The 23,349-nt window shown below is 59.2% G+C and overlaps 2 protein-coding genes across 5 annotated transcripts in view; both read right to left on the bottom strand.

Annotated features, from left to right (window-relative positions):
- Positions 1-44: 44 nt before the first annotated feature.
- SORBS3 (sorbin and SH3 domain containing 3) lies at positions 45-7,199 on the bottom strand. Its single transcript, XM_053966675.1, is given in 20 exon segments — positions 45-449; positions 536-642; positions 732-811; positions 895-1,335; positions 1,424-1,549; positions 1,624-1,738; positions 1,887-1,933; positions 2,022-2,101; positions 2,182-2,297; positions 3,568-3,623; positions 4,166-4,252; positions 4,356-4,397; positions 4,476-4,560; positions 4,640-4,754; positions 4,826-4,889; positions 4,960-5,183; positions 5,283-5,388; positions 5,485-5,634; positions 6,800-6,936; positions 6,939-7,199. Coding segments are annotated over 20 exon segments (2,472 nt in total). The 5' UTR covers positions 7,171-7,199; the 3' UTR covers positions 45-387.
- A 2,310-nt stretch (positions 7,200-9,509) lies between these two features.
- PPP3CC (protein phosphatase 3 catalytic subunit gamma) overlaps positions 9,510-23,349 on the bottom strand; it is a 41,951-nt gene continuing 28,111 nt past the window's right edge. The window contains exons 9-15 of one of the 4 annotated variants that reach the window (XR_008435104.1): positions 22,445-22,570; positions 21,458-21,535; positions 19,726-19,807; positions 18,540-18,637; positions 18,059-18,176; positions 16,006-16,035; positions 13,159-13,210 (exon numbers count right to left, since the gene is read on the bottom strand). Coding sequence is in view for 3 of the 4 variants with exons in the window: in XM_053966559.1 (XP_053822534.1) it covers positions 13,035-13,210; positions 15,964-16,035; positions 18,540-18,637; positions 19,726-19,807; positions 21,458-21,535; positions 22,445-22,570 (632 nt within the window). In the remaining variant the exon portion in view is untranslated. Of the gene's footprint in view, positions 13,211-15,963; positions 16,036-18,058; positions 18,177-18,539; positions 18,638-19,725; positions 19,808-21,457; positions 21,536-22,444; positions 22,571-23,349 lie in introns of all 4 variants that reach the window. The other 3 variants (XM_053966559.1, XM_053966560.1, XM_053966561.1) reach the window with 3 other exon arrangements.

Raw genomic sequence — 23,349 nt, 5'->3', positions numbered from 1 at the left:
CGTGTCCCGGGACCGGCTCCTCCCCAATCCCGGCACTCTCAGAGTCGGGCTGAGCTGAGCTTTAATGACGGAAAAGAAGCGAAGGCGACTCCCGGACACGGACCCACATCGCGGGGCACGGCCGTCATGGTCAGGCCCGGCACCGGCCAGACCCCCGGGGCGGTGGCAGCGGGCAGCGGTGAGGAGGGGGCGGGTTAAGGCACCGGGGCGGGGGAGACACCCCGCGCTGGGGGGATTTGTCCCTGTTAGAAGCAGCCCCATAGGGGCGGGAGGGAGCTGGAGGCACTTCATCCCCGTGGGGGGACACGGCGGGGACACCGCGTGCCCGAGGCGGGACAGGGGAAGCCCCCGGCCCCACTCCTCCCCCGGGGTCCCCATGGCCGCGGGTCACACCGGCGCCACGTAATTCCCGGGGAAAGTGCCGAATTTCTGCGTCCTCCTGGACACTCCTGTGGGTGTAAAGACGCGGAGAGGTGGTGAGGGGTGAGGGTGGCACCTTGTCCTCATCCCTGTCCCCAGGGCGGTGGCCACGCACCCACGAACCAGCCGTCGTCGCATTGCTGCATGACATCCACCCGGTCCCCTTCCAGCAGCTCCAGCTCGTCGGCGTTTTGGGGCCGGTACTGGTAGAGTGCCCGGTACCTGCGAGACAAAGCGTGGGCAGAGCCCGCCCCCCCACGGGTCCCTCGTGGGGACACCGCGCCCCGGGGACGCTCCCTGGCCCTGCTTACGGAGTCCACCGGATTTCGGAGCCGTTGTAGGACGGGGCGGGCTCGGGGCGGGCGCTGGTTTGTGCCGCCGGGGTCGGGCGCTGTGGGAGGACACGGTGGGTTCAGGGCGGCGCCCACAGCCCCGGCGGTGCCGGGGCACGATGCCAGGGCGGGGGGCACTCACCTGCTCGGGGGTCCAGGCGGGACGCCAGGGCTCCTGGGGGTGGGCGGCCGCAGGGTGTGGGGGGCTGGCAGAGGCCACCAAGGGGCTGGGGGTGCCAGCGTGGGGCAGCTTTGGGGAGGGGGGGAACGTGGCACCGAGGTGGCGCGGAGAGGACGGGCGCCCGCCCGTCACCCCAGAATCCCACTTCGCTTCCCGGGGGGAGCCGGAGGGAGCCTGGGGGATGCGGGGGCCGGGCGAGCGCTGCAGGGACGGGGATCCGGCCGCGGGCCGGGGGCTGGCGGGGGCGGGAGAGGAGGGCATGTCCTCGGCCGTGGTTTTGACCCGCGGCTCCTTCAGCACCTGGACGTAGGTGGCGGGGAAGATGCCTTGGCGGCTGGTGCCCGAGATCCGCCCCTCGTACCAGTTCTCGTTCACCCGCCGCACCAGGCAGATCCGCTCGCCCTGCCGCGGGAGCAGAGGGCGGGTCAGCACGGAACGGCCCGGGATGGCCTGGAACGGCCTGGAATAGCACAGCACGGAGCGGCGGTACCTTGCGAAAGGAGAGCTCCACGTGCAGATCCCCTCGGAAGTTGTAGAGCGCCAGCGCCTCGCCGTATTCCAGCACCTGGAGCGTGGGAGCCTTGATGGGCTTGGGCACCTCCGTGGGGGGCAGGATCTGGGTGGGACACGCGGGTGAGGGGCAGCGCCAGGACCCCCCGGCCCTGCTGTCCCCTCACAGCCCGGGCTCACCTCCACGTAGTTGGAGGGGAAGATGCCCACGCGGCCGTGGTGCTCCCCCTCCAGCCAGTTCCTGTCCACCTCCTTGTGGATGTAGACGATGTCCCCCTTCTGCAGCGTCAGCTCCCTGCAAGGGACACTGTCACAACCTGTCCGGGGGCACAGACCCGTCCCCGGCTCGGCTGGCAGGGCCACCCCCCGTGCTGGGGCTCCCCCAGTCCCCATCTGTCACCCGAGGGGCACGGCGGGACCCCAGGAGTGGCCCCAGTGCTTACTTGGGAGACTCAGCTTGGAAGTTGAACTTGAGGCGAGCAGCTTTCATCTGGAGAGGGAGAGGAGAGGTTACAGGGAGACACCGCCAGTCCCAGCCATCCCAAATCCCACATGGGATGGGACCGTCCCAACCTCACCTTCTTCTCTTCCCTCTTGACGGCCTCCACAGGGTCCCCCAGGTCGGACAAGCTGGGGAGGGTCCCTGGCCTGAGGGTGTCTGTAAAGAGAGGGGTGTCACCAGCTGGGGTGCCCTGTGGCAGGGCTTGGGGAGCTCAGGGGGGCTAAAGGGGAGCTCACCTCTGCCAGGGCTCCGGTCGCTGGCCAGCCCCAGCCCACCCCGCTCCATGCTGGGGGTGGCAGGTGAGTGGTGGGTGACAGGGGCGCTCCACAGCCGGTGGGGGGACAGGGGGCTCCTGCGGGGTGACAGTGGCTCAGGGCAGGGCTGAGCCTCCCATCCAGCCCTGCTGCCATGAACCCTCCCTGCTCTGACCCTGCTGCCCTGGGTGGGGGGGGGGAGGGCAGGATCCCTTGGTCCCACAGAGCAGGATATCGGGGTCCTGTGAACTGCATGGACCAGGACCCCTGGGTCTCATGGACCAGGACATCAGGGACCCTCAGGACTCCTGTATCCCATGGGTTAGGGTTAGGATTAGGGTTAGGGCCATGGGCCAAGCCCCCTGGGCCCCTGGCTTCCACAGAGCAGGAATTTGGGGTCCTCCAGGACCAGGATCCCTGAATTCCAAGAACCAGGATATTGGGGTCTCCCAGAACTAGGACCCCTTGGTCCCATGGATGAGGATATTGGGGTCCCCCAGAAACAGGACCCCTTGGTCCCATGGCCCAGAACCACTGGGTACCCCAATGTGAGGACGCCGGGGTCCCCCAGAGCGAGGACCGCCGGGTCTGCTCTCTTCTCCCTTCCAGGGGCTCCTCCCAGAGGCAGCCAAGCGGGACAGGTCCAAAGTTTTCCGGCAGCGCCGGCAGCGCGGCCCCGCTGCCGCCGAGCAGGAAGCGCCGGGGAGGGCTAATGAATAACCCCGCTCCGGGGAGCACTTAAAGAGCCCAAATGCGCCCCCCAAGCCGGAGGAGGGGTTGGGGAGGGGGGGAACCACCCCCCCTGTGCGCCTCTGGGGGTTACGGTAGGTCCTGCAGGAGGAGGCGCTTGTTTGTTTGTTTTTCCTCCCGCTGCCGGGGCACAGAGGGGTCTGTGGGGACACGCCGGGGTTCCCACCCGCTCCCGGGGTGCCCATCCCATCCCGGGGTGCTCCGGAACTCGCCGGCACCGCTGTCCCCTCCCTGTGCCCGTGGGGACATGGGCACACAGCGGTGGGAATCCAAGCGCCGTCACCTCCCCTGGGACGGAGCCAAACCCCGGGACACGGCGTCCCTGCTCCAGGGACGGGGGAAAGGGTCAGCCCCGCTCCGGCCCCGTCCCACCCAGCGGGCAGCCGGCCCGGCGCCGGCTCCCACCCGTGCCGGGGTGTGGGGGGACCGGGGGGCCAGCGCTGCCACGGAGGGGTCCGCGGGGATCCCGTGGGGGATGCCGGGGGACTCCCACCCCGCGGGACGCTGCAGGGACAGCCCGCCCGCCACCCCCAGAGCGCGGTCCTGTCCCTCGCCTCCAGTGGGGTCTAGGCAGGGGGATTTGGGGGTGCGGGGGGTGGGAGCGGCCGCTGAACTCACCGAGCAGCCGGGGAGGCCGGAGCAGGGGAGCGAGCGGTGGGAGCAGCCGCCGGGCTCTGCCGGGAGGAGCGGGAGGGGGTGGGAGAGAAAAATTAATCATCCAGGAGGCCGAGTCTCGGCGGGAAGCGAAGGAGTCCAGCTCGGCTGCGCCAATAAACCGCCGGACGGACGGACGGACGGGCTGGGTCCTAGAGCCCCACAGCCACGGCCACGGCTCCAGGCCGCTGTGGGTCCAGATGTGCACGGAGCCAGCCAGGCAGGCACCGAGTTGTGCACGCGTCCAGATGTGCGCGCAGCTCGCTGTGCGTTCACCCGGCCGTGCAGGCATGCAAATGTGCAGGGCTCCAGCCGTGCGCACATCCATCCAGTTGTTCGCACACCCAGCTGTGCGCGCACCCAGATGTGCATGCAGCCATCCGAGCGTTGATCCAGATGTGCACGCATCCGGCCACGCGTGCATCCAGCTGTGCATCCCACCACGTGCGTGTCCAAGCCTTGCACAAAGGCTGAGCCCACAGCTGGATGTGCCCGCAGCTGGATGTGCCCACAGCTGGATGCCCTGCGGGGACCAAGGGGCAGCAGGAGGGGCCTGGGGTACCTGGCGGGGGGTCCGGCGCGTCTCCATGTCCCTCATGTCCTTGTCCAGCTCCTCGCTGAGCTGCTCCAGCTCCTGCTCCAGCAGCACCTGCACGGGCAGGACGGGGCTGTGGCGGGCCAGGCTGGCACTGCCCGCGGGCACCGGGACCCCGCTGCCACCCCCTGCCCCCCGCCCGCCACCACCACCTCACCTCGATGGACTGAGCCCGCTTCGGCCGTGCTGCTGCCGGGGTCTGGAAAGGGCAAGGGGCCGGTCAGGGGTGTGCCCACCGCGGTGCCCACCCCCTCCCCGTGTGCCAGGGCCCGCCTACCTGCTCCCGCGGAGAGAACTGCCCTGGTTCGTAGTCAAAAATGCTGCCAGGCTCGGCGGTGGCACCGGTGGCACCCCAGCGGGTCCTGTGGGGGACGGGAGGGGTTCAGCCACCGCAGCCCCCACCCACCCCCGTGGGCACCCACGTCCCTGTGCCACGCTCACCAGTCCATCCCGTTGGGCATTCCGGGGGGCTCAGCTGGGGCCGAGCCCCTCCTCCGCGGCTTGGGGGGCGATGAAGGCGCCGTGGTGGGGCAAGAATGGGTGTCCCAGTCGGGCTCTGAGGATGGGGGAGGTGAGCGGGCGCCGAGCCGTGCCTGCTCTGTGCCACACCCGCACACCTGGGCTCACCTGGCAGCTTGCGGTGGATCTGCCGGAACATGCTGCGGTACCAGTCTCGGGGGCTGTCGACGCTCTGGGGGGGCACATTGGGGCGGTGAGGGGGTGACAGCGGGGTGACACCCCCGCCCTGCGCCCCCACTCACCGAGCGTGAGGCGAGGGGCATCCCCGTCTCGTCCACGGGCCCGATGCCATCGTACTTCACCCAGCGCCTCTCCCGCCGCTTGCTGTCCTTGGTCCAGGTTGCCGACCAGCCCGGGGGCCGTGGGCACGTGGGGGCAGCCCTGGGGCTGGGTGTGGGGTGGGTGGGCACCTGGGTGCTGGGGGCTTTCGCCTCCTTGGCTGGCCAGGTCTGGTACCACTCATTCACTGCAGACAAGGTGAGCGTGGCTCAGGTGAGCGTGGCTCAGGTGAGCACAGCTCGGGGGAGCCCCCAGGGGTGTCCCCAGGATGTTCAGCTCTCTGTACCTGAGCTCTTGGGAGCTCCCTGGCTGTTCTCGGCGGTGCTGCGGCTCTCCGGGTCATGGAAGTGGAAGTTGAGGGTGTTGGAGCCGCGGTGGCGGATGACGGGCACCTGTGGCACAGGAGGGGCTGGCACAAAGGATTTTTTGGGAGGGGGGTGCAGCCCCCCCGCATCTCCCAGCATGTGCCAGCCCCCAGCCCCACTCACCCGTGTCTCCGTGTGCTGCGGGGACAGCTGCAGAGGTGGGTGGAGGCGGGGAACGTCCTCCACACGCAGAGCCGGGCTGGGGTCAGGGGGCAGGAGCCGGCCCTCCATGGCCGGGGAGGGCGGGGATGGTGCCCGGGGGCTGCCCGTGCCCTGTGGGAAAAGCAGCTGTGCTCACGGGCCGTCCCGTGTCCCTGTTTTCTGGGCATTCCCAGAGAGATGGGGGCTCGGCGGACCCCCAGCCCCACTGCTGGGAGCATCTCCTGTTATTCAGAGGCGCAGGGGACACCATGTGTGGGGTGACAACGGCGGTGGCAGCGCCCCCAGCTCAGGGAGCCTCGCGGTGCCAGGGGAAGCGGCTGTTCCTGCTCAGAACCAGCCCTGGCACGGGTGCCCACCTCCTTCTCCATGCGGCTCCAGACCCCCCGCCCCTCTCCCTGCCCCGGCTGTGCACGGATGGATCCAGCCCGCCGGGCTCTTCGGGAAGAGCACGCCCGGAGCGGGTCGGGGCGATGGCTGCGCCGCGTTCCCATCGGCCTGGCATCCCGGCGCGCTGCCCTCCCGCCCGGGCACGTGGCGGCAGCAGCGTCGCCCGCCCGGGAGCGCTGCCAGGGCCGGGAACACGACAGGGCAGAAATATTTCCCCGCCCTGCAGCGCAAACAGGGAGGGAGAGGGGACGGAGGGACGAGGAGCCGGGAACGCGCGGCCGAGCCCGGCACCGCCCGCCGGGAGGGCGATGCTGTGACTCACCGCGGACCGGCCGGGGGGCAGCTGGGGGGGACGGGACCCCCGGAGCCGTTCCCGACGCCGGGATGGCTCCGGAGGCGAGCGCAGCACCGGGGCCTTTGGGGGACACCTGTGCCCTGGCTCGTCCCTCACGTCTCCGTCGCCACCCCGGCACCGGCGCTCGCAGGTGCCGGACCCCGCCTCAAACGGGGCATCCTGGGGGGCTGCCGGGGGGTGCCAGCCCGGCACGGTGCCCGCTGTGTGTGTGGGACCCCCAAATCGGGCTGGCGGCCCCTCGGCTCCCTGTTTCTCACACCGCTGGAGGCTCGGCAGCCCCAAGGCTGTAATTAATGTTAATCACCCCCGTGGGGAAACCGAGGACCAGGGAAGGATGTGCCCCGGGGCACAGAAAGTGGGGTGCGGGCTCCCATCCCCCCAGGGCACCCCAAAAACCTCCACGCCATTCCCAGCGCAGCACCCACACGGGGCTCGGCCCCATCCTTGTCCTCCTTCAGAGTGTCCCCCAAAACCTGTCCCCGGGGGTCCCCTCGGGGCCTCCCCTCCTCGCCGGCTCCCCCGGCCAGCTCTTACCTCCTGGGCGGTGCCAACGGGGGCCCCCGGGAAGCAGCGGGGTTTTGGGGAGCAGCCCCGGGCTGAGCGGGACGGAGCTGCGAGCGGCAGGGAGGAAAAATCCACGGCCCGAACTTCGCCGGGAGAAGGAGCGGGGGGGCCTCAGCGCCTCGTGGGGGGCTGGCGGGGAGAGCCCCCCAGGAGCATCCCCCGGGAGGGTCGGGAGGCACCGTCCTGCCCGGCGCTGGGTCCCCGTGTGCCCTGGCCCCCCCCCCGGGGTGCGCTGCCCCCCCCAGCGCTCCCCGCTCTGGAGCGGGGCCGGCCCATTCAGAGTTTCCAGTGACATTTCCAGGGATGGGATCCAGGGAATGGAGCCAGGAGGCTGAACTCATCCCACGCCCCGCGCACGCGTTCCCGCGCACCCGGCCCCCGCTTACGAAACGGGGCGAGCCCGGCGTCGCCGGCCCCCTGGCGCGATGGAGACGGGGCTCGGCGGCGATTTTCGGGAAAGGATGGGGAGGGAAGTGGCGGCTGGAGGTCGGGGCTGAGGGGAGGCGTGGGGTCTGTGCTCCTGTGGACCTCAGAGCGCCGGGATGGGGCCACGGGGGAAAGCAGAGCCCCCATCCTCACTGCCGCCCACTTTCCCGCGGGTGACCCTCCATCCCCTCCATTCCCTGCATTCCTCCATCCCTTCAATCTGTCCATCCCCCAGGGATTTGGGCACTGGGGACCCCCATGTAAGCCCCCCGTGCCCTGCCAGTGTCCCACCTCACCCCCTCCAGCGTCACCGCTTCCCCATCCGATGGAGAAGGGGATTTAGGGGGGATTTTTGGAAGAGGCTGAGGAGGGAAATGCTGAGAAGTGAGGACCGAACTGGGGAGTGGGGTCGGTGCTCCTGTGCCCACCCAAGCCCTGGCGTGGGGCACAGTCAGAGCAGAGCCCCCATCCCCACTGCACCCCTCCATCCGCCCATCCCTGAGGAATCCGGGCATGGGTCCCCCACGGAACACCCCCGTGCCCTGCCCCGTGTCCCCTCTCGCCCCCTCGGGCAGCGCCCGCACCCACCACTCACCCGCCGGCCACTTCCTGCTCCCCTAAACTGCTGACACCCCCAAAACGGGGCTGCCCCAGCCCTTCCTCATCCCGTGAGCTCCCACGTGAGCTCCCGGGGGGATGGTGGCTTCGCTGCCACCCCTCGGTCCCCACCAAGCCACCGCCCTCTGCTGCTGGGGACGAGGGGGACGATGGCAGGAGCCCTGGCTGGCAGGAGCCCTGGCTGGCTGCGATGCTGCGCCCGGGGGACACCGGGGACACCGGGGACACAGGGGACACAGGGGACAGGGTGTCCTCCCCCCCGCCACGGCCCTGGGGGACGCAGCTCCCACCCCAATGCCGTAGGAATGACGGAGCTCCTTGGTGCCAGCTGGGGACACCGTGGCGAGGACACAGGCTGGGGACAGGGGCTGATCCTGCTGGAAAACCCCGCGGTGACAAGGGCAGGGATGGCAGCAGGGCCGGGGAGGGTTCAACCCAGCGAGGGGACCCCCGACCCCATCCCTGCTGCCAAGGGGTGACCATCCCCTCCAGGTCCCCTCCAGCCCACCAAGTGACATCTCTCGAGGTCGCAGCACCCGCTGGCGATGCGAGGAGCAGCTCCCTTCACCGCAGCCCCCCCTCGGGGTGCCAACACCCCCCGCCCAAACCCCCACTCACCTCCGGGGCTGCACCGTCCCCGTGCCCGGCGAGGAGCCTCCAGCGCCGGCCCTGCCTCGGTCCCTCCCTCCCCGCGGCTCGCAGCACCAGCCTCCGCTCACAGATAAATATTTAACGCGCAGCCCGGGCCGGGATTAACAAAGGGCGAGTGTTTCCTGTTTGCTCAGCGCGGCGATGCCAGCCGGGAATGCGCGGCCGGCCCCAGGGATGCTCCCAGGGATGCTCCGGTGGGCAGGGACGTGCCGGGATCCCCCGAGCGGCCGAGCGCGGGGTCTGCGAGCGGTGCCGGGGGTTGGGGGCTCCCCGGTTCGGGTGGGAACACCCAGGAAAAGGGTGGGAGAGCCGGAGTGTCCTGCCCCGGGTGTGCCCTGGATGCATCCGGCAGCTGGGAACGGGAATGCTGAGAGGAGGAGCAGGTGGGAAACGGGGAGCACGTGGTGAGCTGAGCTCGAGGCGGGCGCTGAATTCCCGAAGGAAAAGCTGCCGCGATTGGGATGATGGCCTGGAGCCCTCCAGAGCTCATCCTGAATATTCGGCTGCCACTTGGGAAGAGGGGATGGATCCCAAGTGTGGAAGCCAGAGGTGGGAGCCACAGCAGCTTCCTGGGAATGCTGGTGATGCAGGAGGGGCATCCCTGGGCAGGATCCACGGAACTGTGACTGTTTAGGATCCATCCAGATGGATCCCGACCCCAGGGCTGCTCCCTGAATTCCCTCTGTGGAAGGAACACCCCCAAAAGTGACAAGGAAGGAGCCGGGGTGGAACAAGAGCTGGCACATCCCGTCCTGTCCCTGCTGGCACCGCGTTATTTACCCAGGGAAGGACGAGGAGCAGGAGCTGAGAGCTCTCCAAATCCGGCCGGGAGCCGCCGCTCCGCGTGTGCCGACGTGCCGGGGCTTGGGAGGCACCATCTGGGCACTGCCCCAGCCCTGGAGAGGCTCTAAAACCCCCCAAATCCTCCCTTCTGGCAGCACAGCAACCCCCCTCAGCCACCCCAAAAAATCACAGTGGAGCGCAGTGACTGTGTCAATTTTTAACTTTTTTTTTTCTTTTTTTTTTCCTCCTTAAAGATGACTCCGATTTACATCGAGACAGTTCTAACAAATTCATTCCTTGTTTCACAAAAAAAAAAAAAAAAAGAAATTATATTAAATAATTTCTGCCAATAAATAACATTTTCACCATTTTTTTTCTCCTTTCAACAGAACTAAAAAAAAAAAAAAAAAAAAGCAAGAAATAAAAATAAAAATTAAAAAGGAGGCAGTCTCCAGGCAACGGGCGTATGATCCTTCAGCATCGAGAACCCTAAATTCACCATCACTGCACCCCTGGAGGGCTTCAGGTCCTCCCTGGCCAAGGTTTGGTGGGATCTGCATCCCTGCCAGCTCCCCTGGCCAGGTGGGATCTGTGCCAGAGGCAGCCAGAGGGGTTCTCCCAATCCCAAAAAGAAAATTAAGCTTGAACTCAACCCACCACCCGCCCCATTGCCGACTCCCCTCCTTGGACATGCACCTTGCTAGAACATGCAAAAAAACCCAGGCTGCGGGGAGGTGGGGGCTTTCCCTGGATTTGGGGGCTCCCTCGGGTCGGGGGGGCTCCCCCGGGGCCCGTGGGCTCCCCTCAATCCCGGTTGTCCAAGCTCCAGGTGGCAGCCGGGGAGGGGAAGGGACGGGCGGGAGCTCGGAGATTGAGGGGTCAGAGACAAGCCCAGCTCCGAGGCGCTGGATTTGTGGGGGGAAAGGAGGAAAAGGGGGGATTTGGGGGCGTTTCTGGATTGTTGTTTTTTATTTTTTTTTGGTTTGCCGTGGTGGGGATCGGGGCAGGGAATTCTGCTCCAAAGCTGTCCCCAAAAGAGGGGAAGGGGGATCTCGGCTCGGGGCTGTGGCAGGAGAAGCCCGGCACCGTTAATTGAGGGGGTAATTAGCACCCAGAGCCCCATCGCTGCTCCTCACCCCCTCGGGAACTGCTTCAAAGGGAAGAGGGGACCTGGCAGTGTGACATCCACAGTGCCGGTGCCCCTACGGGGGCAACTTCCAGCCCTTGGCCACCACCTCTGGGGCTGGGGCAACCAACATCCAGCCCTTGGCCACCGTCTCCAGGGCTGGGATGCTGGGAAGGTGCAGCTCCACCAGCCCCAGAGATAAGGGGGGACAAAAATCCCACCTTTGGCCACCTTCTCCAGGGCCAGGACGAGGAACATCCAGCCCTTTTCCAGGGCTGAGATGCTGGGAAACCACAGCTCCACCAGCCCCAAGGATCAGGGGGTTGGATCCGAGCCCCCCAAAACACGAAGCACAAGGTCCAAAAGGATTTTGGGGAGGGGGAATTGGTGATGCCAGAGCTGGAGAAGAGGGTGGGGGGACAAACTGCCAGCAAAGCAAATCCCCCTCTGTGATGGGCCGGGCCCTGCTGACCCCCCCACGCTGGGAACAGGGGCGTGCCAGGCTCGGGGTCCCGCAATTCCCATCCCAAATATCCCGACTAAAACCTGGCTGCTTGGGTGAGAGCCCAGCCTGGGTCAGCACAACACGCCCGAACATGCACGGGCAGCCCCGGGCACGCTCTGTGTGCCCGGGTACCACACACGGGCTCACCGCGCTCACAGGAGGCCCTGAAAGGACAAAGAAATACTCACAGACAAAAGGCAATTTGGCCCCACTCCTCGGACTGGGGGGAGAGAAGCTCGCTCCAAACATCTCGCACTTTTAGCAAAGCGGTGGGCGTGTAAAAAAAGGGATCAAAGGGGAAAAAAAAACAACCAAAAAAAAAAAAAAAGGAAAAAAAAAAAAAGAGGGGAAAGTGGAGGCATGTGACTGAAAAGTGTGGAAACCCAGCGGCCTGCTCGCAGAATCCTAAACAGCCCCGTGGGATTAGGTGACGTGTGACCCTAAGACAATTTGAAAGCTTCCTGGGAAGTTGCTGTTTTCCTCTGGCGCTGGAATCGCTGAGGGAAGACGGCAAAATCCAGGGAAAGCCTTGGCAAAGATCCCCTGGGAGAGGCTCAGCCCTGCCTGCGGAGAGCACGGGAGAAGGGGGAAAGGGAAAGCTGGACTGGGAGTGCTCCAGGAGCTGCTGCCTCGGCTCCAGGCAACGGCTCACACGGGGAGTGACCAACGGGAATCCCACAAAACCCTTCCCCAGCACTCCCAGTTTAAGTGAGGGAAAGCTCAGAGTGACAGAATGCTCAGCTCGCACTCCAAAATCCCTGACAACAGCCAGGGGGTGTCCGCTGGGAACCCCCAGGATCCCTGTCCAGAACACCCTGCCAAAATTCCTGCCAGATCCGCTCCGTTCTGCCTTCCAAGCCCTCCTTCCTTCCCAGTCCAGGGGGCTGCCCTGTCACCAGCACCCAGCCACATCTCCCAGAACCAGCAGTGCCCCACACATCTTATCCCAAAATTTGCTCCAGCTGCCCATGGGAAAGACTGAGCTGCCCAGGGCTCCTCTGGAACAGCCAAGGGTGGGTGATGCCCAAAGCCACACACCCGCTGGGGGACAGGGAGGTGGCACTGGGGGGCACCACGCTGTCCCCCACACCCCAAACTGCTCAGCAAGGGCTGATTCCAGAGCTGGGAACAGGGAATGTGCTGTGGGCTGGGAATGTGGTGGTGGGGTAATGGGGGAGCTGCAGCCTCCAGGGTATAAATCACCCCCTTCTCCTTTAAAACTCAGGCCCTGCAGCTTTCCCAGGATCATCAGACAGCAGAGATAATTCCTCTGCTCTGAATCAGAGGGATTCCCAAGGGAATTCTGCTGCACAAAGTGGCTGCTCCAAGGGGAAGAGCCACAACAAGGGGCAGCACTCCCCTTCCCCCATCTTCTCCCTATTTTCCTTTGGGACTCCTTCAAGCTTTGGGATAAAGCCGAAATCCTGAAGGAAAAGGTGCTGTGACTGGTGTTAACAGCCCTGGAGCCCTTTGGAGCTACCCCTGGCTGTCACCTTGGGAAAGAGGGATGGATCCCAGCAATCTGCCTTCCAGGGAATTGGTTGCTAAAGCAGCAGCTGCAGGTAGGAAAGAGGTGGAAGAAAACAACAGGAAAAATCTGGGAAGAAAACAGGTGTGTAAAGGAAAACCAACCCAACCGTATCTTGAAGGGAAGGACCTGCTTTGGAAAGCTCAGGCTAACTCCAAATTGTGCCAAAGCCAACGACCCAAGTTGCCTGGTTTGACTGATTTTTGGTTTTTAATCCAACCCCCCCCAGCAGAGGTTTGACCTCTCGGGGAGGGCAGCTGGACAGCACAACACTCCCGGGATGCTCTAGCAGTTGGATTGGTTTCTAAACCAAAAAAAAAAAAAAAAAAAAAAAAAAAAAAAAAAAAAAAAAAAAAACCGATGTTTTTATATATATTGAACATAAATAAAAAAAAAAAAAAATTACAAAATGGTCGCTTTCTTACAGAACGGATGTGGACTGGATTTATGGACGTGCCTCCAGGTGAAGTTGGTTTCTCCCCCTGCCCCCACCCCACCCCGATAATAAATAAATAAAATTCATGAAGTTTTGGATCCTCTGGCGGTGCAGGTCCGGGCGCTCGGAGCGTTACTGGGATTTCTTGCCCGTGCCGTTCTTGTCCGCAGAGTTCGAGGTTACCAAGTTCACGGGGCCGTCCGAGTGCAGCGAATCCTTGCGCGGCGGCATCCGCTCGTTGATGCGGTCCAGCCCCCGCGCCTCCTCGAAGCTGCGGATCTTGTGCTGCGGGGAGAAGCCGCGGATGGCTGCGGAGGGAAGGGAGCACAGGGAGCAAGTGTCAGCACGAGCCGTGGATTTCCCCCCGAGGAGCCCTCCAGCACACGCCAGACACCAACGGGGACAAGTGGAGGGGATGGAAAGCACCTGTCTGGATTTGGGAATTCTTTGGGGAGGTTTTGGCACTGCCAGCTCGCAGTTGGGAGCAAAGTTTAGGATTTGCTCTGCTCCCTGAGAAGAGATTCTTTTAAAAGATGTTTAGGATTTGCTCTGCCCCCTGAGAAGAGGTTCTTCTCTTTAGGGAGGTTTAGGATTTGCTCTGCTCCCTAAGAGAAGGTTCTTTTTAGGGAGGTTTAGGATTTGCTCAGCTCCATGAGAAGAGGTTCTTTTTAGAGAGGTTTAGGATTTGCTCTGCTCACTAAGAGGAGGTTCTTCTTTTTAGAGAAGTTTAGGATTTGCTCTGCTCCCTAAGAGAAGGTTCTCTTTAGGGAGGTTTAGGATTTGCTGTGCTCCCTAAGAGAAGGTTCTTTTTAGGGAGGTTTAGGATTTGCTCTGCTCCCTAAGAGAAGGTTCTTTTTAGGGAGGTTTAGGATTTGCTCTGCTCCATGAGAAGAGATTCTTTTTAGAGAGGTTTAGGATTTGCTCTGCTCCCTAAGAAGAGATTCTTTTAAAAGATGTTTAGGATTTGCTCTGCCCCCTGAGAAGAGGTTCTTCTCTTTAGGGAGGTTTAGGATTTGCTCTGCTCCATGAGAAGAGATTCTTTTTAGAGAGGTTTAAGATTTGCTCTGCTCCCTAAGAGGAGGTTCTTCTTTTTAGAGAAGTTTAGGATTTGCTCAGCTCCCTAAGAGAAGGTTCTTTTTAGGGAGGTTTAGGATTTGCTCTGCTCCATAAGAAGAGGTTCTTTTTAAAGATGTTTAGGATTTGCTTTGCTCCATAAGAGGAGGTTCTTTTTTTTAGAGAAGTTTAGGATTTGCTCAGCTCCCTAAGAAAGGGTTGTTTTTTTTAAAGATGTTTAGGATTTGCCGTGCTCCCTAAGAGAAGGTTCTTTTTAGGGAGGTTTAGGATTTGCTCTGCTCCCTAAGAGAAGGTTCTTTTTAGGGAGGTTTAGGATTTGCTCTGCTCCATGAGAAGAGATTCTTTTTAGAGAGGTTTAGGATTTGCTCTGCTCCCTAAGAAGAGATTCTTTTAAAAGATGTTTAGGATTTGCTCTGCCCCCTGAGAAGAGGTTCTTCTCTTTAGGGAGGTTTAGGATTTGCTGTGCTCCCTAAGAAGAGGTTCTTTTTAGGGAGGTTTAGGATTTGCTCTGCTCCATGAGAAGAGGTTCTTTTTAAAGATGTTTAGGATTTGCTTTGCTCCCTAAGAGGAGGTTCTTTTTCTTAGAGAAGTTTAGGATTTGCTCAGCTCCCTAAGAAAGGGTTCTTTTTTTTAAAGATGTTTAGGATTTGCTCTGCTCCCTAAGAGAAGGTTCTTTTTAGGGAGGTTTAAGATTTGCTCTGCTCCATGAGAAGAGGTTCTTTTTAGAGAGGTTTAGGATTTGCTCTGCTCCCTAAGAGGAGGTTCTTTTTTTTAGAGAAGTTTAGGATTTGCTCTGCTCCCTAAGAAAGGGTTCTTTTTTTTAAAGAGGTTTAGGATTTGCTCTGCTCCCTAAGAGGAGGTTCTTTTTTTTAGAGAAGTTTAGGATTTGCTCTGCTCCCTAAGAGCTTTTCATAGAAGCGAGCAATGGTTTGGGTTGGGAGATTAAAATTATCCAGTTCCACTATACCAGGTTCAACCTTGGATACTGCCAGGGATGGGGCAGCCACAGCTTTCCTGGAAATTCCATCCCGCCACCCTCACAGGGAAGAATTTCCTCCCAATATCCCAAAGCTCCCCCTCTTTTAATAGAATAGGAGGAACTTGATAAACCAGACAAGTGCTTGCTGTCCCCAGAGAGTGAAATCTCAGGAAAATTTCAAAGCTGAAAAACACGACACTAAAAAATAACAATTAAAAAGAAAATAAAAACTAAAAAAAAAAAAAAAAAAGGCAAAACCCAGAACGACAGAACAAAGACACCACCACAAGGCTCTGAACTCCGACACAAACCACACACTGCAACACCAGGAGAGGGAACAGCTAGTCCTTGGATCACAAAGGCAAAATTCTTGCATGACCAGGAGACACACGGGCAGATTTGGGAGGGATGAATCCCACTGAGGAATTTCATGTCCCTGTTCCATCACCGCGGGGACGAGCACGTCACCCTCGCCCTGATGACACGGACCAAATGTGAAACTCCTTTGTGCTACGGAGAATTTAAGGAAAAGGAGGCTGTGCCAAATCTTTTACAAGGACTTGGCTGGCTCACAAACAACTTCCCTTGGTAAGCAAAGCCTCTGTAGAGCTGCGTGGCCCCGCTCGGCATCGAGGAAAAATCCTCATGGATCTGTCATTCCTACACCCTACAGGCACAGAATTGCCTCTCCACCTTGGCCTATCTGTGGGGAAGGCAGGGATTACACCAGCACCACCAAATCCTGTTTTCTGAAGGTTTTGATGGTGCTGGCAGATTGCAGGACCTCAAGCCCAAGGTCTCGAGCCACCGCAGCAGGAACCGCTTTGGCAACTCCAAATAAAGGTGTTCCACTAAGGAATAAACTGTTCAAGCTGAAACAGCCTTGAACCAAACCCCTGGGTATTTTTTCCTTCCCAGCAGGGCCTCGTCCTCCCCCACTTCTGGTGATGCAAGAGTAAAAAGCTTCCGTTAAGGGCTGGTAAAGCTCTTTAAAATGAGCGCACGCACACACGGAGATGATTTGAGTCTCTCGCCGGGTTCTAGCCATACCTTCCCGTGCCTCTACCGCTTCTACTGTGGCTGCAATACAGAAGAACAGTGGCATGCAGAAATGAAGACAGGGAAAAAAAAACCAAAAACAAAACAAAAAAAAAACAGAAAAAAAAAAAAAAAAGAAACAAAAACAGAGTGACAGTGAGTGATCCGACATCATGGCTGCGACGCAGAGCCCGCGGCCCCCCAGCCCCGGTGGTGCCAAACGAGTGGCGAGAGGGGAGAAAAAAGGTGACAGGAGGTGGAGAGGAAGGGGGGAAGGGGACCCCCGAGGGCTCAGGGGGAGTCTCCTTTCCTCTGGATTGATCTGATGGAAAGAACAGAGGAGCAGAGAGTGGGGGCTTCCTGCTGTGTGCACTGGACAGGGACAAGCTCGGGCTAAGCCGTGGATCTGCTCCCAGCTGGGTGGCTCCGGGCCACCTTCAGATGGCCAGTTATGTGGAATTCACCCTCCACCACACAGAAGGGATCCCAGGGGATGTTTTGGAGCAGTGGGGAGGAGAGGGGCCGCCTGTTTTTCCAGGGAAGGAGAAGCAGCAGGTACTGGGCTGCTCCGCTCCTGGTGCCTTGAGTTAGAAGAGAAAATCAGGCTCCAAATCCAGTTTGGCTTCAGCTCCACCTCCTGAAAGTGTTACCAAGCAACAAGGCACCACAGAGCTGAGCAATGTCCCCCTTCCTAAATCTGCTGCAGCAACCTCCAAGGTTTGGTAGGCCCTGCCTCAACATCTGGAAGGACGCCCTTCCCTTGAGCAGATTCTCTGGATTTTAGCCTCAAAACTGCAGCTTTTTTCTCTTTGGACACAATACAGAGGCCACGTGGTCCTCGGGAGGCCACGCAGGAAGGATGGAGCTGTGGCTGCACAGCTCTGCCCCAGATTCCGTGACTTTGCCAAGCCCTGCTGCAAAAGGCTGGGGAGAGGCTCAGGAGGGCAGGGCCCCCTCTCACTGCAGCCCTGTTCCCCTTTTTTGAGGTGCACAGGCACCCCAAAAGGGGGGCAGCCCCCCCCCCTCCTCACCCAGCAGACGGGGCTCCCACAAATTCACCGGGAGTGTGAAGGGATGTGCGAAATGGGAAAGGGTGGGAGGATGGGGAAAAGGGGGAGGGAAAGGGGTCAGGACAGGGAAAGGGGAGTGGGAGAAGGGGGAAGGATGGGGAAAGGGGAGTGGGAGAAGGGGGAAGGACAGGGAAAGGGGAGTGGGAGAAGGACTGGGAGAGTGGGAGAAGAGGGAAGGACGGGGAAAGGGGAGTGGGAGAAGGGGGAAGGACAGGGAAAGGAGAGTGGGAGAAGGGGGAAGGACAGGGAAAGGAGAGTGGGAGAAGGGGGAAGGACAGGGAAAGGGGGGTGAGGAGGGCAGGAGAAGCCGGGAGTTGCCGAGGGGAGCGGGGGGAGCCTGCAGGCGGCGGGCAGGGCGGGTAAGGCAGCAGCAAAGGCCCAGCTTGTTTGTTCTGTCCTGGGGAGACGCTTCTTTTGGGGGAGGGGAGATCCCTGGTGACCCTGAGAGAACCCCTGAGAGGGGAAGGTGCTGGAGAACGTCACAGCATGACCCTGTGCTGTCGGGATACAGGGACAGAGCTGCTGCAACAGCCACCTTCCCACTCAGGCTCTGTTCCCAGAACTGGGGCGACGGGGCTGTGATGGTTTCTATAAAAACAGGGGAAAAAAAAAAAAAACATCCTCCTCTGTGGGCAGAGAAATCCATGAGCTTGGGAGTGATGCTGCATCCTCCCCGGGAGCAGAAATGATATTTCCACATTTCTGACTTGTGAACTATTTAATCCAGGCAAGCCCCAGCCCCAGCCTGGGGAGAGCTGCAGGAAATCCCCGGTGCCCATGGGAAAGGGGAAGCTGGGGAGGTGCCAGGCTTCAAAGGCCGATGGCAGGGGAGGATTAAAACACTGGATTACAGGAGTCCTTCTGGGCTAGCTCATTCCCTGAGCACCAGCCAACCTCCTTGCCCTGGGAGTGGGAAGGATGGGATCCTTCGCTCCATGCTGCTCCCTGAGCTGCTGAGGGAGGCAGCAAATTTGGGAAGAAACCTCCACAACTACCTCAAAACCCGAGAGGAGACTGTTCTGAACCATCCAGCCCTGGAGCAACCTCGTTCCTTTGGCTGGACCTTCCTCCACTTTGGGATTCATGACTTGACAGGGGCAGACCGGGAGGGGTCTGGTTGAACGAAGAACAAACAAGCAGCTGTGTCACTGTCACATTCACACAGAGGCTGTCACACAGCAGCAGCACAGCGAGGTGAGGCAGAGGATGTGCACCATGCAGCGTTAGAAGGGAAATAAAGGATAAAAACTTGTTGCAGAAACAAACAATTAAGCACTAAACATGCTTTAGGCGGGGTGCTGTGGGTTTTCTTCCTCGAGGGTACGCGGGGACATCTTGGCATCTCTCCACACCCCCACCTACACCTCTGCTTGCTCCTGCTTGGGAATTCTTCCTCCCCGCGGGCCTGAACCCTGCCTGGGGTCCCTGCTCCAGGGGGTTTGGGCAGGGGGAGTGCAGGGGGTCAGGGATACTCACCGGTCTGCAGGGTCTGCCTCCCCCCCGAGAGCACTCCCAGGGGCAGGGTACCTGTGGGGGTCAGGCCTTTGAGGGTCAGCACGCTCTCGCTCTCCTCCCTGCAGGGAAGAGCAGCACCAGTTACACACGGAGCAGTGCAGTGGTGGTGCTGGTCCAGGCAAGGCGGGTGGGTGTTGTGGGAGTCATGGATCATGAGAATCATGGAGCCATGGGATCATTAAGGCTGGGAAAGACTTCTAAGGTCACCAAGTGCAACCATCAATGCAGCACCACCACCTACATCCCAAAATGCCACATCCACACAACTGTTAAACCTCTCAGGGATGGGGACTCCAGCCCTGGAGAGCCCATTCCAATTCTTGGAAACCCTTTCCAGGCAGAAATTTCCCCTAATATCCAACCTGAACCTCCCCTGCTGCAGCTTGAGGTTGTTTCCTCCCATCTGGCACTTGTTATTTGGGAGGAAAGACCAACCCCCACCTGGCTACAACTTTCTTTCAGGCAAATGTGTCCTGAAAGAGTCAGGAGAAAACACCTGTTTTATGAAGTTTTTCCCTTCTTTTTCTCCTAATCAGTGTTCCCCCTTCACCCAGTCCCCAAATTAAACTCAACCCCCAATTTAAACCCAGTCCCCAAATTAAGCCCAGTCTCTGAATAAAGCCCAGTCTCTGAATAAAGCCCAGTCCCCGAATAAAGCCCAGTCCCCGAATAAAGCCCAGTCTCCGAATAAAGCCTGGTCCCAAAATTTAGCCCAGTCCCCAAATTAAACTGAGTCTCCAAATTAAGCCTGGTCCCCAAAATAAGCTTGGTCCCAACATAAGCCCAGTCCCCAAATAGAGCCCAGTCCCCAAACTATGCCCAGTCCCCAAAATAAGCCCAGTCCCCAAATAGAGCCCAGTCCCCAAACTATGCCCAGTCCCCAAATTAAGCCCAATGCCCAAATTAAGCCCAGTCCCCAAACTATGCCCATTCCCTGAATTAAACCCAGTCCCCAAACTATGCCCAGTCCCCAAAATAAGCCCAGTCCCTGAATTAAACCCAGTCACCAAACTATGCCCAGTCCCCAAACTATGCCCAGTCCCCAAAATAAGCCCAGTCCCTGAATTAAACCCAGTCCCCAAACTATGCCCAGTCCCCAAATTAAGCCCAGTCCCCAAATTAAGCCCAGTCCCCAGCCCATCCTCACCGAAGAACTGAGAAGACCCGTGCCATCTTCCCAATGGCTCTGATCTTGTTCCTGATGATCTCCTTACGCACCGTTGTCCCACCTTAGGGAGAGAAAAGAGCAAAGAGCAGCACGTTGGAGGTTTCCTGCTCTCCAGGGAAGGTCAGGATGAAGCACCTGCCTGACTCCAGGAAAAGAAATCATGGTTTTTACAGAATCACAGCTACACCGGAGAGAGAACGGTGCTGGAAGGATGGCATCAGGATGGCATCAGGATGGCACCAGGATGGCGGTGAGGAGGGCAACACCAACGAGATGGCACACGGAACTGGAGAGGGCTAAAGAGAGTAGAACCACCACAGGACACGGATTCGGGGAGGTCTCGCTGGCACTGCCAGCTGGGCCCACACTGCACAGGATGTGACACAAATGACTCAGCCATGAGGACACGGTTTGCAAGGCAGAGCACGGAGGGATCTGACGGCTGATGGGCACCGCTGTGCTCGCCCGCAGCGGCACGCAAGCATCAGCTTTGGCATCCAAGGAGCACGGGGAAGGGCTGGCCCGAGCCTGGCAGCTCTGCTCTGACGCCACACGGACACAACGGGACGGGGGGGAGAGCCCCTTCCGCTCTACGGACCCAACAGGAGAGAGAAACAAAAAAAGCACAGAGGGAGCTGAAACCAAACGGAAAATTCAGGTCGAAAGAGGGAACAAATCCATCTCCTCTCAGCTGAGATTCCTCACATGGCCCAGTACACATCAGGACAGGGAAGCCAAACCCAGGGCTAACATGCACCATGGCTCAGCCATGCACTACGTGGCTGCATTCAGAATCAGGTAGAAACGTGACCCCCGTTTCTCAAAGTTCCTGGAGGAACGCAGAAGGGTTAAAAAACACATGGAGCTTATGTTAAAACTGAAAGGGGATGAAGAGACTGCCCCACTAGTCAGCTCTGGAAATCCACTTCAAGGATCTGGTGGCACAGGCAGTGATAATTAAGCTCGTAGCAAATTCTAGCTGGGTACCTTTCGGATAGCTTGAAATGTAGTGATCTTCAGGGAGAGGAGACACCAAGAAACAAGTAGATGAAGACAGAGATAGAAGAAACAAATTTAATTTTCATGGGAGGGAGGAAAGAAAAAAAAACAAAAGAACCAAAAAACAAAACGGAAATGCAATGGGATAAGCGGGTCAGAGTCTCCACCTGGGGCCGAGGCAGCTCAGGCCCCACTTCTCGCTGCCCCCCTCAGCTTCCTCAGGTCACCACCTCACTCCTGAGTCCCCCCAGAATCCAAACTTCTCATCAGCTCAACCACTGATTTGTCCCCTTCATGCACAGCTTAAAACCAGGGCCCAAAACAGCGTTTTTGGGGAGGGGGTAACACGAGAAGCCACTTTACAGAGGAGTTCACTGCAACAGATGAAAAGATTGGGTGGATATTTTGGTGCAGAAAATTTTGAATTGGGGGGAAAAAATAACCAGCAGTCTGTGTAAGGAGCAGGAAACCATTCCCAGAGTAGCTGGCAAGAAGTGTCTGTCGCAGTGAATGTCATTTAATTTCTCTGTGACTGAACAGCAAAGGAGAAAAAAAAAAATAACATTCCCTACCCAAAACTGCAAAGGTTGGGCAAAAAGGAACTGGAGACCCTGGCTGGGCATCCAGCTATAAATCAAGTGCTGCTCAGGCATGAAAGACCTTGCCCAGCCTTTCCCCCCGCTGTTGTCTGCTGCCAGCAGGGATATTTTACCTTCCAACGTCTCGTCGCCATCCGAAATCAGCTCGTCGTCGGAGCAGATGTTGAGGATGTTCACGAGCATCTCGGTGACTGCAAGAGGCACAGACAGGCAGGTCAGAGAGGCCTGGGCACGCAGAGGGATTTGGAGGATGAGGGAAGGATTTCAAGGTCGTCTGTCCCCCTGCAAGTGGGAGCCTAAAGACACTTTTAGGCGCAGCCTGCTGGTACCCGCAGCGGCGCCGGAGCAGACGACACACGTTGCATCTTCTGCCAAGGAGGTGGATGCAGGCCAAGCACATCACAGAGGAACCAGACGTGGGGAAGGAGGTGCCAACATTCCTGCAGAACAGCCTGAGCTCCCTCAAGGTCCCCCCCTCCCCATCCTCACCCACGCCACAGCCACCTGGCTCTGAGAAGGGCCAAATTTGGGGAGGAGGGGGGGATTCGACCTTTGGTGCCTCAAAGTCAAGAAACCCTTTGGAAGTGGTGAGGGTGAAGCTGCACCCCGAACATATGAACTGAGGTGGAATTTAAGCTCATCAGGAGAGGTAAAAATCCTTTTGGTGAAAAGCTGAGGCAAAGCCTTGGTCATATTTTAAGCTGCCTCGCCTTCTTCAGAATGAAATAAGCCTTGGATTGAAGTGAATGCTTCCTTTTTGGTGGGCCAGGAGCCAACAGGAATTTAAAATTCTTCTGTTGCAAACCAAGAGAAACATCTCCAAATTCTGAGGTGGGGCTACAGCACTCAAGATCAGCTCCACCAGCAATGCAGAAAGAGCAAGAAAGGAGTGTTTTATTGGTAAAAGCTTCTTCAAACTGGTATCAACAGCTGTTTTTGCACAAATTTAACCCAGTAATGAAGACTTCCTTGAGCCTGAACTGCTCTCCTGTGCTACCTGGAGCTGCAATACTCCCCCAGCACTGTGGGACAGGTTTGTGACACTCAGGTATGAGGAGCAGTCACTGGGATTTTGGAACTGAAAGCCAAATCTTTCTTACCCTTTTCCCCTACGAAAGGCAAAGACCATGTGAAGACATCCATGAAGTTTGGAAGCCAGTAGGGGTGAGGGGAACAGTTGAACTGCCTGATGTTCATGACGTTGTTTTCGTATTTCAGTACAGCAGCTGGGGGAGAAAAGGGAAAGAGAATAAATGTCCATGGGCACTTCCCACTTACAGAACCCTGGAATGGGCTGGATTTGAAGGGATCTTAAGGAGCAGCCAGTACCACCCTTGCCACGGGCAGGGACACCTTCCACTATCTCAGGCTGCTCCAAGCCCCTCCAATTTGGCTTTGGACACTTCCAGGGATCCAGGGGCAGCCACAGCTCCTCTGGGGTTTCCATCCTAGTCCCTCACCACCCTCACAGGGAGAAATTCCTTCCCAATATCCCACCTAACCCTGCCCCCTAGCAGTGGGAAGCCAGTCCCTGTGTCCTGTCCCTCCATCCTCTGTCCCAAGTCCCTCTCCAGCTCTCCTGGAGCCCCTCTAGGCTCTGGCAGGGGGTCTTAAAAGTCTCCCTGGAGCCTTTTCCTCTTTCACCCCCCAGCTGTCCCAGCTTGGCTCGCTCTGGAAGTTTTACCAGTGTTAAAAACCTTCATTATCAACACCCCGTTACACTCGTGTAGAATCAGGCTACAAGCTCTCCAAAATGAGAAAGGTTTAAGCCATAATTTTTTGGTTTACTCAGGTTGGTTCTCAGCTTAGAACAGTGAAGCTCAAACAGAGCCAAGATCTGAAGTGAGGGGTGAAAAACCCCACAGCTGGAGAAAATTCCACCATGATCCCCATGGTTTAGGGGCAGAGGGAAGTGGGAAGCTTTCCTACACTATCAGCTTCTGTGGGATGGCAGCATCCATCAAAAGGGCTCCATTCTCCTGTGGCTGGGAATGAAAGCTTTATT

The sequence above is a fragment of the Vidua chalybeata genome, chromosome 28, assembly GCF_026979565.1.
Source record: "Vidua chalybeata isolate OUT-0048 chromosome 28, bVidCha1 merged haplotype, whole genome shotgun sequence".
In the NCBI taxonomy this organism is placed as follows: Eukaryota; Metazoa; Chordata; class Aves; order Passeriformes; family Viduidae; genus Vidua; species Vidua chalybeata.
This window is presented reverse-complemented; position numbering and strand designations above follow the sequence as displayed.